Source organism: Strongylocentrotus purpuratus, unplaced genomic scaffold (genome assembly GCF_000002235.5).
Source record: "Strongylocentrotus purpuratus isolate Spur 01 unplaced genomic scaffold, Spur_5.0 spur5_scaffold_21, whole genome shotgun sequence".
Taxonomy (NCBI): Eukaryota; Metazoa; Echinodermata; class Echinoidea; order Camarodonta; family Strongylocentrotidae; genus Strongylocentrotus; species Strongylocentrotus purpuratus.
Genome location: NW_022145607.1, coordinates 32,598,186 through 32,615,651, shown reverse-complemented (window position 1 = coordinate 32,615,651; position 17,466 = coordinate 32,598,186). Strand labels below are relative to the sequence as shown.

General features: G+C 37.1%; 1 protein-coding gene across 1 annotated transcript in view; it reads right to left on the bottom strand.

The window, feature by feature from the left end:
- Positions 1–8,759: 8,759 nt before the first annotated feature.
- Positions 8,760–17,466, bottom strand: part of LOC582336 (peptidyl-prolyl cis-trans isomerase sig-7) — a 33,186-nt gene continuing 24,479 nt past the window's right edge. The window contains exons 10-13 of the mRNA XM_030994529.1: positions 17,079–17,190; positions 13,925–13,994; positions 11,611–11,743; positions 8,760–10,018 (exon numbers count right to left, since the gene is read on the bottom strand). Coding sequence (XP_030850389.1) covers positions 9,521–10,018; positions 11,611–11,743; positions 13,925–13,994; positions 17,079–17,190 — 813 coding nt within the window. The 3' untranslated portion in view covers positions 8,760–9,520. The remainder of the gene's footprint in view (positions 10,019–11,610; positions 11,744–13,924; positions 13,995–17,078; positions 17,191–17,466) is intronic.

Sequence of the window (17,466 nt, the reverse complement as noted above, 5' to 3'; positions counted from 1 at the left end):
GGCAACAACACCTTCCGGTAATTGTTTTTAGAGCTCCGGAGGGGCGACAAAACCTTCCGATAATTATTGTTTTTAGAGCCTCGGAGGGGCAACAAAACCTTGCCGACTATCATTGTTTTTTAGAGCTCCGGAGGGGCAACAAAACCTTCCGGTAATTATTGTTTTTAGAGCTCCGGAGGGGCAACAAAACCTTCCGATACATATTGTTTTTAGAGCTCCGGAGGGGCAACAAAACCTTGCCGACTATTATTGTTTTTAGAGCTCCGGAGGGGCAACAAAACCTTGCGATTATTATTGTTTTTAGAACTCCGTAGGGGCAACAAAACCTTCCGATAAATATTGTTTTTAGAGCTCCGGAGGGGCAACAAAACCTTGCCGACTATTATTGTTTTTAGAGCTCCGGAGGGGCAACAAAACCTTGCCGATTATTATTGTTTTTAGAACTCCGTAGGGGCAACACAACCTTCCGGTAATTATTGTTTTTAGAGCTCCAGAGGGGCAACAAAACCTTGCCGATTATTATTGTTTTTAGAGCTCCGGAGGGGCAACAAAACCTTCCGATAATCATTGTTTTTAGAGCCTCGGAGGGGCAACAAAACCTTGTCGACTCTCATTGTTTTTAGAGATCCGGAGGGGCGCAACAAAACCTTGCCGACTATCATTGTTTTTAAAGCTCCGTATGGGCAACAAAACCTTTTTGAACATTACAAGTCGGGTTGGCTTACGATGACTATAATGTCGGCAAAACTTTTGTGGATTAAAATATTGTGGCCGTAAACGGTTTGATTTTGAAAAGGGCATTCCGGCCAGTGAGAGGGGCATGGCGGCAAATTGCCGATTGCCGGTGGGTAATTCGAGCCCTGCCAGTTTGATGTACATCTAGGTCATATTTTCTTTTTTTTCTATATCAAAATTGTAAGATTTTAAAGATTATACTTGGAATACATTTTCTAAGAGTCTGTCAAAACAAGATTTCATATGCAAAAGAGGTAACTTGGTATTTTGTAGTCCAGAACATTTATCAAAGTTGTTCAAGTCTTAGTTGGAACTGGAAAAGGTTTCAGGTGTTTCAAACAAGAGAGATTTCATATGGTAAAGAGGGACACAAGTATTGTGTTCATTTTGGTTGTGGGTAATGTTTTGGCACTATCCATTGAGGATGTCATCAAAGTACATATATATGTATGTGTGTATCATAGATATAGCTGCAGACAGAGCAAATGCCATCATAAATGTAGATTATACATTGTATTTGAGGAGGAAACTCAGAGGTCCATGTAAGTTTCGTCCTTTGTTTATATAGTACACAATGAAAAACAGCTTTATTAGACTTTAAAATGTATTCAGGTATTTGTTTTTATTCCACATTTTGATAATTAAATCAAAATTTTTAAAATGTAAAACAATTGATCAGTACTTGGGACTGTATTTTTATTTTATAAAGGTAATTTTTAATCATTATTTTTTAGTTCTAATTGATTGATTTTATTTTCTATCATTCGCATCTTACTGTAATTATGAATATAATATTTACCATCAATTTGTTAAATAGACTAGAATATGGTGTCTTAATTGATAGCATTTAAAAAATGTCTTATTGTCCTCGAAGCCTCTTTAAAGCCTGCAGCCACCGATGGTGGTGCACTATGTGATGGTGGAGGCATTATGTTTTCGGGTTGTCCGTCCGTTGGTCAAGCGTTCTTGTTAAGGCGATATTTCAAGAATCACTTGAGGTACAAACTTCAAACTTGGCGATAGTATCACCATAGGAAGACAATATATATATATATAAGCTTATTCTCTCTAGAATTAAGCATATATGCTCAATGGTGAAAGTTTATTTTTGTACAAAAATAAAAACAGTCTTATAAATATTGAGATAAATACATGATAGGTCAAATGAGGTTGTATTTTTTTCGAGAACATTTCTTCTAAGATATGCTTCCAGTACCTGAACCTAACCCACTGCATACAGGAATCGAATTGATCCTGTATTAAGCCTATGGAAATGAGATAATTCAGTAATCAATGGATTAACTCTCACTGTGCTGAGGAGTTTTGCTTGTCTTGACATTTTACGTAAATGTGAAGGACGTTTTCTTTTCTTATGCTTGCATTTCTGTAATTTTCCTTTGTTTAAGAAAGTGTTTATTACAAGTTTTTTACAAGACAAAGACAATAAGAAGCCCTTTCAGATGGTACCAAGCATTAATGTAATGTGAATGTATTTTGTGCTTAGGAACTAGTGAAATGTTTATGCTGAAATATTTCCATCACATAAAAATGATAGATTCATGACATGTATGTGCCTTCCAAAGATGTCTTCCAAAACTGAAATAAAATGTTTAAATGTTACTGTTTTTCAAATCTCAACATGAAGGACATTTACTTTTCTTATGCTTGCATCTCTTTGATTATGCCTTGTATAAAAAAGTGGTATGTACAAGTTATTACAAGTCATAGAAATGTAATGCCCTTTTGGATAATACCTAGCATTGTATTGTGAATGAATTTTTGTGCTTTGGAAGTAGTGAAATGTTTATGCTGAAATACTTGATCGCATAAAGATGATGGGTTCATTACATGTATGTGCCTTATCTCGCCTGAAAAGATGTCTTCCAAAGCTTAAGTAAAATGCTCAAAATATTACGTTTTATTTTATCTTAACATGAAGGATGTTTACTTTTCTTATGCTTGCATCTCTTTGATTATGCCTTGTATAAAAAAGTGGTATGTAAACATTTTACAAGATATAGAACTTTAATGCCCTTTTGGATGATACCAAGCATTGTAATGTGAATGGATTTTGTGCTTAAGAAGTAGTGAAATGTTTTTGCTGAAATACCTATTCACTTAAAGATAATAGAATCATTACATGTATGTGCCACATCTCTTTAAAAAAAAAGTTCCTTCCAAAACTGAAGTAAAATGTTAAAAATATTATGTTTTATTTTACCTTTTAATATAAACTTGAAGGATGTTTACTTTTCTTATGCTTGCATCTCTTTGATTATGCCTTGTATAAAAAAGTGGTATGTACAACATTTTACAAGATATAGAACTTTAATGCCCTTTTGGATGATACCAAGCATTGTAATGTGAATGGATTTTGTGCTTAAGAAGTAGTGAAATGTTTATGCTGAAAAACTTGATCACATAAAGATGATGGGTTCATGACATGATGGGCCATATGTTGCCTTAACAAAATGTCTTCCAAAGCTGACGTAAAACTATTTTGTAAGTAAATAAAAAACTAATGAAAGAATTAAACAGATATACACTTGAGTTTTTGTGATTATTTTGGTTGTTGTGTGGATAGAGGTGGTGGCGGCCAGTCCAAGGTAGAGTACCTAAGTCTGCTGACCACAAGAGGGCCGTAAGAGTCACACCAGGGAAAAAAAATGATATTTATTTTTCAGGGCTTACTTTTCAAGCTTGCCTGCATAAAAATAACACTCTAAAATTTGTTTTGCGTTATTAACTATGCAAATTTTATACGGGGGCAAATTCGCCCTGAGCCCCCGTATCAATGACAATAACAGCCTTCTAGCATGCAGTCGTGGTTTCCAAGTGAGGCGTTAGTCATGAAGCAGGATTGACATCCATCGTGCCATACCCTGGGGAGTGTTTCACAAAGACTAAGATCGACTTAAGTTGGACTTGAACTATGGCGGGCCATTCATGCCACTAGTTCCTCTAACCATTCCTGGCATTGGTTACTCAAGGGACGTACAAATCATGGTCACAAATCTACAGAATTTATTTTTTGATAATTCATTATTGAAGGAAAAAATATTATCTTAAGATCATAATTGAGAGACCAATGGAGAGAGCAACCAGTGGCATCAACGGCCTGCCATAGTTAAGTCCAACTTAAAGTCAATCTTAGTCTTTGTGAAACACTCCCCTGATGTTGTAACCTTGTATTAAAATGGGTAATGCATGATGATCCTTGATCATTGGCGGAGTAAAAAATTACCCGTTTGCAGACTTCAAGAATATATTCCACAAGATATCGCCTGTTTTTAGGCAAAAAGGTACTCGTACAAAACTTAATGCCATGGGCTCCAAGTAACTGAGTCACGTTTTTTGGATGGTGACATTAAAAGGTCGGTCCCCAGACGTAAATAATCATATCTGATTAATACACGACTGTAAAAACCCAATACACACATGCACACGTAAAACCATTTTTTGGCTAACCAATTACATGTACATGTATTGCAGAGTCATGAAGCAGGATTATTTGGCATCCACCGTGTCATACCCTGGTGCTGTCACTTCGCATTCAAAGGGGTAATGCATGATGATAACATTAAACGCTGGTGGACAGGTACTGTACATGTATGTCATTTGGCAACCTAACTAGAACAGCTGGTGACAGAAAGTTATGGAGAAACTGTGTCTCAAGGTCCATTGCAGTGTTCCCCTAACAGCCTCAAAGCTATTTGACGTAGATAGATAGATAGAATGAATGATGATCATTAACAGGGTCTTAATTTCTTAAATCACCAGTTTGCATACAATCAAGAACATTTTCACTAAAAAATATCATACTTTTTCGCCTCAATACAGGTACAAATGGGCCATTCATGAATACTAAGTCCAAATTCACAAAAAAGTACACTATTTTCATGGAACTTTCTGTGTTAGAAACGTTTAGAGCCCTCATTGAAATACATGTACATGTTTATGACTAGTTGTCTTGAAATTTCTTGCTATTTCAGACTTTAACATATCCTTTTTCTCAAATTCGCGATCATTAAAGTGTCTGTGAAAATCCTGAAAAATCGCTCAATTTTTGGTGAAATTTCTAATTTTCTTTAAAGCACATGCTTTTAATGTTTAAAGACAATATTGACTGACTGGTAAAAAAGCTTGTGTATGCTTGTATTTAAACTTAGTTAGCAACCAGGGCACCAATGGCTTCCCATCCTCTCAGAGGGACTTGGTAATGAGGATTAATGCCTTACCAAAGGGCACTAGCACATCAAATTGGTTTCCAACAAACAAACGAGAATGGGCTAGTAATGTATGAAAAAAATAACCTGGACTTAATGGACTGGTTTCACTTTATGAGTGTGGTTAGATCATGCACTGATGTGATGTTTGAGCGGTTACAATATTGAATCAAAATTCCAATATAATACTCTTTACACCATTCCTTCCCATAGTATTAAAACATTTTTTTTTTTTTAAGATTGTAAATTTGTAAACTTAATATTTTTGGCAAGGTTTGAGTTTTGCCAAACTCAAGGTCTACTTTGGCAGTATCAGACACACGCATAAGCTTTTCTGGTTTAAAAAATTGAGGACTTGTGTATAACATCAGTGTTATTAAGGTAAAGACCAGTATTGGAAACGCCCCAATTTCAAAAAATGAAATGGAAGCTTGTATTACCAATCATGTGAAAAAATATGTTTTGACTAATACATGATGATAACAATTTTGCCGGGGAACCGCCTACTAATTGATATATTTGGTAAATTAGTTTATCTACATGGTCTGTGAGAGATAAACGCACGTGTCGCGCACGTGTGCGTATAGTCCCATATACATCTTTCTGTGTACAATGCTTGTAACTTTACGAAGACTGGGCAAAATTTCTTATCATTTTGATGATTCCAGAACCTTGCAGTACACACCAATACTTATATGCTAGATGATCAACCTTTTCTGATCGATTCCACAACGTTTCTTTCACAATGCAATCGCATGACCATAACTGGTCTTTACCTTTAAATGGTCGAAGACACACATGTTTAAGGAATCTACAGGCTCATAGTAGTGGGTTTTTATGGGGATTTTGACACCTTTCTGGTGTCCACTCAGTATATTAACCCTATGTTAACTGGGGGGGGGGGGGGGGGGGTCAATTTGACCCCCCCCCCCCCCCTGTAGAAATTTCGCGACTTCTCCGAAACCGCGGCAGATATAAAATTTTCCTTTCATGACTTTTTACTTTCGAGTCTTACGCATCTTTTAAAACCATTTTTTCAAAAATCGGACCTACGGTTACAAGGTCACGTGACGTTTTGTCTTTGCATGTCAGCCCGAAAATCGCTCATTTTCGTGATTTGTGTACAAAACATATGTAAAAGTCATTTTTCCTAAAAATAGATAAAACATTGGTTATTCAGTCTTGTTTAAAGTTTAGATGTTTGTTTTGGGGTCAAAATAGTTTAATTGTAGTTATAAATGAAATAAAACAACAAAAACAATAAAATACATAAGTTAAAAAAAACAATGAAATACATAAGAAATTATAAAAACAAGAGATAACCTGGCTCTTCCAATTCTTTTTTTTGTATTATTATTCCAAATGGTCTAATAAATATATGTAGTGAAAAAGAATACGTAAACATGAATAATCTATGATTTATGGGCAGAAATGTGAATTTGATGACCTTATTTGCATAAATTACCATAAATATGCAAATGAGTGAATTTTTCAAAAATTTGAAATTACCATAGTATTCTATACACTTCACTTGACATGCATGCAAATTTTCGCGCGATCGGCGGTGAAACGGCCGAGATCTTAGGGGGGGGGGGGGGTCAAATTGACCCCCCCCCCCCAGTAAAAAACCTGGTCTGAAATAGCCCAGTTAAAATAGGGTTAAAGGGAGTGTAGCCTGACACAGTCAGACCGCAGCGCGCGCGTTAATGAGGCTGAAAGCTGATTTTTTATTCAGCGATATCTGGCGATCACATAACATTTACGTCTGCTGAATTTCCATGCGCTTTTCAGTGAGATTTGTAGGGGTGTACAAATTACATGTAGCTGCGTTTTTGGTCGTTAACTTCATTCAACATGGCAGCATGCAACGGAAAGTCACTCTCGAGATTTTCAGCATCAGTTTGATATGTAATTTGCCATATTTCGCAATTTGTAAACAATAATTTTTCACAACTTTTATTGACGTTATTTTTGTAACATTTCAACTGCTGTTTTGACCCGGGAATTTCACTTTTGGTTCCTGACTTTGGTACAAAATAAATTTGTCCACTTTGAGATTCGTTCGAAAGATGAAAAGTCACTGATCAAAAATATGTCAAAACCTAATTGACGCAAAATCATGTTCTTTTTATAACCATGGTAATTAAGACCCTAAAAACCCGGAAATTACCAATTTGTTCTTTTTATGATAGCGCGAAATTGTGTGATTTCCTACTCGTGCATGCTCGCCGTCTGAGCAATGGCAATGCATAACTGATTATTAAACTCCAGGGAGCTCCGCCGCGCCATCGACTGGCCAAAAAAAATTAGAAAAATGATTAAAAAAGAATAAAAGTAAATAAAATTCGTTTTATCTGGCATGAGAGGTATTTGATCTCGGGTCCTTAGATTGTTGTCAAGACGGCTTGCGCGCACGTGTATTACAGGCGCACGCCACAACGCATGGTTACCAAATAGCGGTATTCAGAATGTTAATAAACCAAAGCGAAACATATGTGACGTAGTTGACCAATCAGAACTCTCTATTATCACATCGGCAAAGATGACTACTTTTTTTAATTATTCATGAACATGAGGGTGATCTTTTTTGGTTCCTGACTTTGGTACAGCGTAAAATATAATAATTTTGATATCATTGTAAAGAAAAATATTTATGCTTTATGCTGATTATAACATCTTCTTGACGCAAGAATGATTTCTATGTGAAAATCAGCCCTACTCTTTAGATAGATTTATCGTCGAAAAACCCTTTTTTCAAGGCGAAATATCTGTTTCCAAAATATATCTAACATGATTGACATATAAGTATATAGAGAGTGCAACTTCTTATCTTTAAAATAAGACCCATTTCATGAGAAATGAACAATTATAAAGGCAAAAATTGCCGATCGGCAAGACCGTCTGCACTACTCATTACGTATGCAAGACACGTAAATTCTTGCATACGTGCTGAATAAAATAGAGGGTTTTCGCACCGGCTGCGGTCTGACTGGACAAGACTGTGTCTTTTGGGTATATTATAAGACTACGGACGACGCGGCTGCAGCAATTACGTGCGTGCAACAATCGCGAAACCGAAGCGTGAGGAAAACTTCGGCCTGTTTCACGAACGCTGACCATGTAGAGATTAAAGTCGCTGACTACCATTAATCAAATCCATTCATTTACGTGCAGTTGTCCAAAAGAAGACGACGTAGATGGCGTTAAACAGTATTTGCCAAGCTACACTCCCTTTAAACAGGTGTTGTCAATCACCAAGAGTGGACTTCATTTTTACAACTGAGTAGATTTATGCAATGCACTGTGCTCTAGCCTACTGCCATCAGGAATTATCATTGAATTCTCATCATAACATTTAATAAATTTCCCTCATCCTGGAGATATGAAGGCAAGTTGAGGTATTTTTTTTGGTGGGACCACAGGTTCGCTGCTTTAGAGAACTTTGCACACGCAGACACATTAATTGTTAGTTAAACCGCATCTGGTGTCAGCAAAATTGTGATGCAATACACATGGACACAGACCACTATGTGGCTTTAACATCCTAAGAAATATCTGGAAATTTACTGCATATATACCGAGGACCTCCTTTTTCTGTACAAAAAGAGCACTTATATGAACATACCCCTACATGAAAGGGCCTCAAATTAACAACAGGGTTTTCATCAATAGGGTTCTCAAACCAAGGACGTCCTCATTTTGCGGGTGGCCGTCAAAGTAAAGGTACTACAGTTCTTATGAATATCCTTGGTACCAACCCACCCATGCACCCACAAACACACATGGAAAGGAAACAGATTTTTGCAAAAAGAAATTCATTTTTATTACATCTACTTTTGAATTTGATTGAATTATAAAAACGGCAGATGCGACTGCATCTCCATAATGCCCCAGTCTAAATTCAGTCAAGATCATGAAATATCACGATTAGAACAAAAAGCCTATAAGGCCTACAAAAAAACTTGTTGTATTGCCCTTTAGGTGCCAAAACATGGGTCGGCCGGTCGGAATTTTTTTTTTTTGTCGCCCTTTTTGGGCCGATACATTTTTTTTTGTTATTCATTAATAAAAACAGTTCTAAAAAACGGTTAAAAAAAAAACTTTTTTAAAATGCCGACCATAGATTTTCAGAATTTTGGGTCGGTCGCAAAGGGCAATGCAACAAGTTTTTATTTTAGGCCTAACTACATGTCCATTTATCTTTACGACCTTTGACCTAGCTATGACCCGACAATCCCAAAATGTCATCAATGCGAAATGCAGAAGCATTAAAGGGGGAGGGGGCTTGTGTTCACATTGTTACTGTTACGGTAAGAATGGTAATCCTTATCAGTGCTGAACATGTTGGATATATATTCAACATTTTCAAACTCATAAACTTTAACAATCCTTATTATACCAGTGGACAGAAAGCATAATTTGTATTTTTATTCATTTACATCATGTTGGGCTTTCAACAAATTATTCAGACACTGCAAGATTAATTTCAACTCCCATTTCAAACAAAAAGATGGGGAAAGAACATAATTACATCATACAGTAAAAATTTACATGATTTACTACCTGTCCCTTCCCCTTTCTCTGTATTTTTGACCATCCCTGCTTTTTTCTCTATGCCTGTCTCCATCTCTGTCTCGACTCCTATCCCGATCTCCATCCCTATATCCATGTCTCCCAGTGTCTCTGTCTTTCTCCCTTCTTTCGTCTTTCCTCCTCTTCCTATCTTCATCTCCCCTACCTCTCCCTTGTTCATCATTCCTGGATCTATCATCTCTGAATCTATCTGGACCTTTCTTCCGTCTGGAATGCCTCTCGTCGTCGTCTGAAGACCCTGAATCCTCCTCGTGGCGCATCCCCTGCGATCGTTTCCGCCTCCTTCCGTCTTCGCTCTCCGAGTCGTCCCTCGCTCCTTTCTTCTTTATTCTCCGGCTTCTCTCGTCTTCCGAGGATGCCGAGCTCTCCTGCCTATCTTTCATTCTTTTTCTCTTCTGCCGTCTTCTTTCGTCGCTGGAAGATTCTTCAGAGGAGCTGTCCTTCCTTCTGTGTTTCTTCTCATCCTGTGGGAGGAAGACAAGATGGAAATTAATTAATGGTAAACTTGGCAAAGATAAATTAATTCATGGTAAAATTGGCAAAGATGAATTAATTCATGATAAACTTGGCAAAGATGAATTAATTCATGGTTAACTTGGCAAAGATGAATTAATTCCTGGTAAACTTGGCAAAGATGAATTAATTCCTGGTAAACTTGGCAAAGATGAATTAGTTCCTGGTAAACTTGGCAAAGATGAATTAATTCATGGTAAACTTGGCAAAGATGAATTAATTCATGGTAAACTTGGCAAAGATGAATTAATTCATGGCAAACTTGTCAAAGATGAATTAATTCATGGTAAACTTGGCAAAGATGAATTAATTCATGGTAAACTTGGCAAAGATGAATTAATACATGGTAAACTTGTCAAAGATGAATTAATTCATGGTAAACCTGGCAAAGATGAATTACTTTATGGTAAACTTGGCAAAGATGAATTAATTCATGGTAAACTTGGCAAGGATGGAAATTAAATCATGGTAAACTTGGCAAAGATGGAAATTAATTCATGGTAAAATTGGCAAAGATGAATTAATTCATGGTAAACTTGGCAAAGATGGAAATTAATTCATGGTAAATTTGGCAAAGCTGAATTAATTTATGGTAAACCTGGCAAAGATGAATTAATTCATGGTAAACCTGGCAAAGATGAATTAATTCATGGTAAACCTGGCAAAGATGAATTCATTCATGGTAAACTTAATTGGCAAAGATGAATTAATTCATGGTAAACTTGGCAAAGAAGTATCACACCCTGCCTTCATCCACTGTGTAAGGCTGTATTAAAGTCACTTCAGAGATACTCTCTGCGCATGGCAGATAAAGGTCATTTGTACAAAACTGTAAAACCCATCGAGACGACTGCTGGATATGTCTTAATAAAATTTATCTAGTCGTTTACCATTTATGCACCAATTTCACATACCGTATAGGTAAAATGTCAAAATATCTCTTCACCCCCCCCCCACTTTTTTTTCTTGGAAATATATACCCCCCCCCCCCCTCTCCCGAATATACTTTCACCAATATGAAGAATAAGATGGTGTTGCAAAAATTAAGATATAAAATCATCGTATGCCAGGAATTTTCAGCCCAAAGCGGAGGCCAAAATATGACTACAACCAAACAGTCCGCGAAAATGGAGAAAATAAGAACGTACCGGTACACATAATGCCTATCTACATATACATGTTGTGTATGTGTTCAATTACCATGAAACTTTATCAAACACCCAGCAAGCATTCTGTTTCCTATCAGAAAAAAACCTGCATTTATAGCAACTACCTGTAAATATTTAGTCTCATTTTAGTACCGTAGTCTTTCTAAACCGGTTTCACTTAAAGACCATCAATACTACTGGACCAGAAGGGATTAGGCCACCCAGCCAGGTCACTGACAGGTGGCTATCTCATCAACTCGGCTCTCAACTAACATAAGAAATAGAGGATCATGGGGGACCAACAGGCACCGATTAGGGAAGTTTTCTATATAGAGGGAGCAAGTAGCTACAAGTAGGACAGTGGGGCTTTAATACTGAGTGTATATCTGACAAACCTTTTTAGATTTCATTCTGTGCCTGTCATCGTCACTATCACTTTCAGATGGTTGCCTGCGTGGCTTCTTTTGCTGTGACCTCTGTTGACCTCTGGAGTTGTCTCCCTCATCAAGCACTAGACCGTACTTTTGTCTGTTTATTTTTTTAATTAATTATAAGGTTAAGGAACACATTTTGAAGCACTAGACTGTACATTTCCCTGTTTCATTTTTAAGCTATAATAATAATAACAATAAAATAATCATAATATGTCTTTTTTTCCCTCGGTAGCCTCCTCAGTATTAAAGGGAGTGTGTCATGACGAGACTATGTGTCTTTCCCGTAGCCCTACCCTACGATGGACAGGCCATGTCATCAGGATGCCCTCTGAGAGGTTACCAAAGCAAGTACTATTCTCGCAACTACCCGCTGGCGAAAGAGGGATTGGTCGTCCACGGCTTCGCTACAAGGACACGATCAAGAGGAACCTTAAGCGGAGGCAAATTGAAATAAAGACTTGGACAACTGCTGCAGGCCAGCGAGCTGTATGGAGAACAGCTGTAAAGTGAACATGAAGGCGGTCATTGTCGCTTCGCGACAGACAGCTACTACTACCCGGGGGCCAATCGGGTAAAATACGAATACAGACGACGCGACCGCAGCATTCACGTGCCTGCAACATACGCAAAACCAAAGCGTGAGGAGAACTTCGGTTTGTTTCGCGAACACTAGCGCGCTGACCCAGTTTATCAAGTCCATTCGTTTACGTGCAGTTGTCCAAGAGAAGACGTAGAGAGCGTTAACCAGTATTTCCCATGATACACTCCCTTTAATACTGTTCTCCCTGAAGGCCCTGCAATCATATTATTCCGGCACTCAGGGGTTCAAGGAAGTTCTTCCTACCGGGTACCCATTCACCTACACCTGGGTGGAGAGTGGCAAACGTAGATGAATATCTTGCCAAAGGACACTTAGTGCCACAGTGGGAATCGAGCCGGAAGGGACGTACATGCATCCACTAGAACACGACACCTCTAAAACACACCATGAAGCACAGTATTTCTCTGTCTGTTTCATCTTTGATTTATTTACAAAATTAAAGGAATGCAACACATATAATCACAACACACATGCATCATCATCAACATCATCATCATTATCATCAGTGTCTGTTTTTCTAATGCTGTGTGGTAGGACATTTCATAAATTGTAACATGGAACTTAACAGAGATTTGAGCGTAAATTTTGAAGGTATTACAAAAATGGTCTATTATTAATAGTAAATAAATGCTTCTCATTATTATAGAAGATTTTTAAACCTCTTCTCTACCAACGGGATTGCTATGGAGTATCCCAAATAGACTCAAAAATCAAATTTGGGGTCTTCAATCTTTTGTTTCAAATCAAATTGTACTGTAAATATCTTTTTGGCGGGAAAGTAATGAAAGAGAGAGATGACAGTACACGAATGCAAACAGAATATAAGGAAAGATAGAGAGAAAATGATGAATAACATAAGAGAAGGTGATAGAAGGAAAAACATAGAATAATATAAGGAATGGTAGTAAGAAAATGATAGAATGATAAAAAATAACAATATATAGCAGAAGATGAGGCACTCTGTTTGGTTTGAAACTCTGCGCGAAACATTTGACCCGCTGACCTTTGCAACCCCCAGCAACAGGAGCAGTCTAGCTCATTCGCGCTATACCATAGCAACAAGAGCGGTCTAGCTCGTAAGTGAGAACATAAACGAAGCGAACCTTTGGAGCGATCCACTGGATTGGTCTAACCTAGATCGATCTAGGAAGTGAGTGAGAACGGGGTCTAAGAGCCTAGGGCCCTGTTCCATAAAACTTGTTATCAATTAAAAAAATGCAAAGTTTCAACAACAAATTTGCTCTCAGCCAATCAAATGCCACGATTTCAGTAGCTTATAACGGTTATTGTAACTGGTCATTGATAAAAAGTCTTATGAAACAAGGCCTGGGGGGTGTTTCACAAAGTTCCCAAGTCGAACTTAACTCTAAGTTGGACTTAAAAATCATGGAGAGCCATTTGTAGCCTTAAAATATAATATGTTTAACAGGGAAAATTCAGGTATTTTAGACTTTTTATAATTTCCACATCAAGAACATGAAATCTCCTTGATGATAGAAACTATGAATGATTTGTATGAACATTTTATGCCTTTTGAAATAACTTTTACAAAATATTTGCATAGATGCCAACAGCTTTCCATAATTGTTAAGTCCAACTTAGGATCTTTGTGAAACACCCCCCCCCCCCCCCAGGTCTTGTACACCATATACATGGTAAACATGGAAAGGATACGATTGTCTGCTCTTGGTGCCCTTGATAGCATATTTTGAGCTTTCTCCACCAGTCTGGGGTATTATGGGACCTATAAAGAGAAAATAGAACAGAAAAGAATATTACAACCCAACTGCACTACTTATAGCTACTTGATTTGATTTGATTTGATTTATTTATCTCTGTGTGATTTTCTTTTTCTTTTGCATTTTTACAAATACATAACAAACAAAACATTGCGATTTTACACATTTCAAAAGAATATAATAGAGAGAAAGAATAGAGAGAAAGAGAGAGAGAGAGAGAGAGAGAGAGAAAAGAAAGAAGAAAAAGAAAGAGGGGGGTGTACATCAAGATTCACAGATGTATGTGAATATTGGGTGGCCAATATATAGCAAACAATGCCTAAGTGGTGACCATTGGTGCCCCCATGATCCCCTTTTTCTTATGTTAATTGAGAGCTGATTTGGTGAGATAACCACCTGTCAGTGACTATGCAGGGAGGTCTAATCCCTCCTGGCCAAACTAGTGCAGGGGGGCTTTAAAATGTATCAAATTGTAATCTGTTGGACAAAAAGGCACTTTGATTTTAAAGAATTTTTCAAGGAATATTTCAAGTAAAGCCTGTAACATAGATTGTCCGTCTATTAAAGGGATCCGGTAACTTTGTCTCAGATTCTGAAACAAAATCCTGGATTTAGCTCATGCTGCAATGATAATTATAAAGCTTTAGGTCAGTCAGGAACTCCATGACTTTTACAAGCCGATCTGATTATCAAGATATTTATGATTGGAATTACAAATTTTGAAAACCGTTTGCCAAACGGTTTTCATAACACTAGTCTATTGGGGAAAACGAGTATGGTAAAATCGGTCACTCAAAGATTTTTACTTTTTTGAGGCACTTCTTGATCATTTTGAAGCGCAATTTTTTAGGGCTTCAATATCACACCATATCACAGACACTGATAATACGTAGGGCCGTGCATCTCAGATTTAACATTGTTAAACAATGCCTTTAAAAGGGAACAGAAATGTGACGATAAATGGGTGCCCTGTACAGAGAGGTTGCTGCTAAGACAGATGTACATGTAAAAGACGATTTACAATCAAAGCTACGTGAATCTGCAACCTTATAGCTAAAGATATAGACGCATAGTTAGATCAATACCTGCTTGACACATTTAACAAGAGCCCACTACACACTGTAAGACCTCAATACAACCCGAGTTGGAAGAATTTGTAAAAGCATTTGATATGAGAATTTAAACGTGCAAAATCTCAAATATAAAGATTCTGAAAAGTAATATGATTAAGAACACCAAAACATTGGAGGACTACAAACTAACTTGTAGGAAGATAGCCAAGTCTGCTCTGAATAAGCCAGGTCATTGCAAAACAAATTGTGAAATACACAGACACATAATCCTGGATACGTGCTCATGAAAGTTATGTAATCATTATTCATTTATGCACAAGCAGTGCACTCCATGATACACAGGTGGAAGTATTCTTTGAAAAGGGGAAACAAACTAAGGCTATTTATGTAGCACCTCCATCGAGAAGGAGTGATTATTTCAAAATGTACAAAGTGGGGCCTGTTCATGTTTTGAAGATCTGTGGATATTCGGGGTCATTGCAGACATGTGCTAACCATGAACTGGTCTATTGCAGTGACCTTCATTCTGTAGGGTCATCCTCCATAATTTGGAGACGATTGGGGCTTTTTCCTGACTAAAAGGCATAAATGCTCCAAATCTAAATTCACTGGAACCTCAGTATAAGGAGCTCTGATATAGCAAGGTATCTGTTATAACAAGGTGATTTTGCTGGTCCCAGCTCCATATATTCTTATGTTTTTTTAACCCCGATATAACAAGGGAATTTCCTAGATCTCAATGACCTTGTTATAATGAGTTTCCACTGTAATACATATTCTTATCGTTGTTCAGAAAGTCAATTGGGAAGATAATGCACGCTCAAATTTTCATACCTAATGTTAAAGGGATAGTTCAGTTCTGTTACAGAGGGCGCTAAAAAATTTGTTTGTGAGATAATGAAAAACTGAGTGTCAAATTTGATAGAACATAATATTTAAATGACAAAATCATCTTTGTTTGATCAAAATCAGTTCAGAAACGGCTGAAATATAACGATTTCTAATACTTGTGTACCACTACAAATATTAGATATTTTGAAAAATTTGAAAAAACTGTTAAAAAAACCGAAATGACGCCTTTTACGTCGTATTTCAGCCAATGCCAATGTTAGCTTTTTTGTTAGCATTTTCATGTTGCTTATATTACCCACAAAATGCCGGCTCATGTATTGTTATTTATAATTAAATAATTAATTAATGGACCCCATGTTTTTTTGAAAGTGGAGCTGAATTATTATGATCGTATTGGCTAAATTTCACACATTTTGGGGTCTAAAATTGCCTTCATAGCAATTTTAGGTTCTAAAAGGTCACTATAAATGTCATAGATAAGAATAAGAGCAATAACATGCACTTTGAAGGCATTTGCGGTCTGAAAACAGAACTCAACTATCCCTTTAATGCTATTTCTTCAAAATTGGATCGCAGTACGACCCATATTGCGAGTGCAGTGGGTTTTAAAGAAATTCTACACATAGGGATACCAGTTGCTTTTAGTCAATTTGACTGTAAACAGACCACTATGTGTATGTGTACATTCTGTTTCGTATGAAACCCGATACAGAGAGATGATGGAGCCTAAAATCTGGCAACTGCATGGAAATTGACACTTTTCTATCACAATACATTTGCAAAGTCTAATTATCATTTTGTCTACGTATCATTTGGTGTAATGACCATTTAGGCTAAGAGTCATTTGGTCTAATTTCCATGTGGTCTAATCTCCAATTAGTCTACTATCCATTTGATCTCTAGCTCATTTAGTCTAATTTCCAGTAGGCCTAATTCCCAATTTGTGTAATGCCCAATTTGTCTACTATCAATATGGTCTAATAATCATATAATCAGAAAAAACAAGTCATCAAAGGTTTATTAGTACTTCTGGGTGCATGACAGACGCAATGCACATTGGACAAACAGGGAATCTGACTAAATGAACAATAGACCAAATTGGTAGTAGACAAATTAGTTTTAGACCAAAACAGTGATTCGCATTTGCTGGGCAAGGCCTCGTACCTGATGGTCCCATGTTGAGTTTGGCGACAGACTGGCTGAAGTCGACGTGAATGCGACGGTCGTCAATGAGAACGTTGTCCATTTTGAAGTAGGCTTCTTCGCAGTCTTCCTCCTGTCAAACGAGAAGTGAAGAAGAAAAAACACAAAGGAGATGAGATAACTCAGAAAGGCATGAAAATGGGGCTCTTTAACGAAAGATCACATCGGGCAATATAAAGACACATTCAAGTTCTGGGGGGTGTTTCACAAAGACTAAGATCAAATTTAAAGCTTATCTGCACTAGTTTATAGGAGGGATTAGACCAACCTGCAAGGTCACTGGACAGGTGGTTATCTCATCAACTCAGTTCTCAATTAACATAAGAAAAAGAGGATTATGGGGGACCTA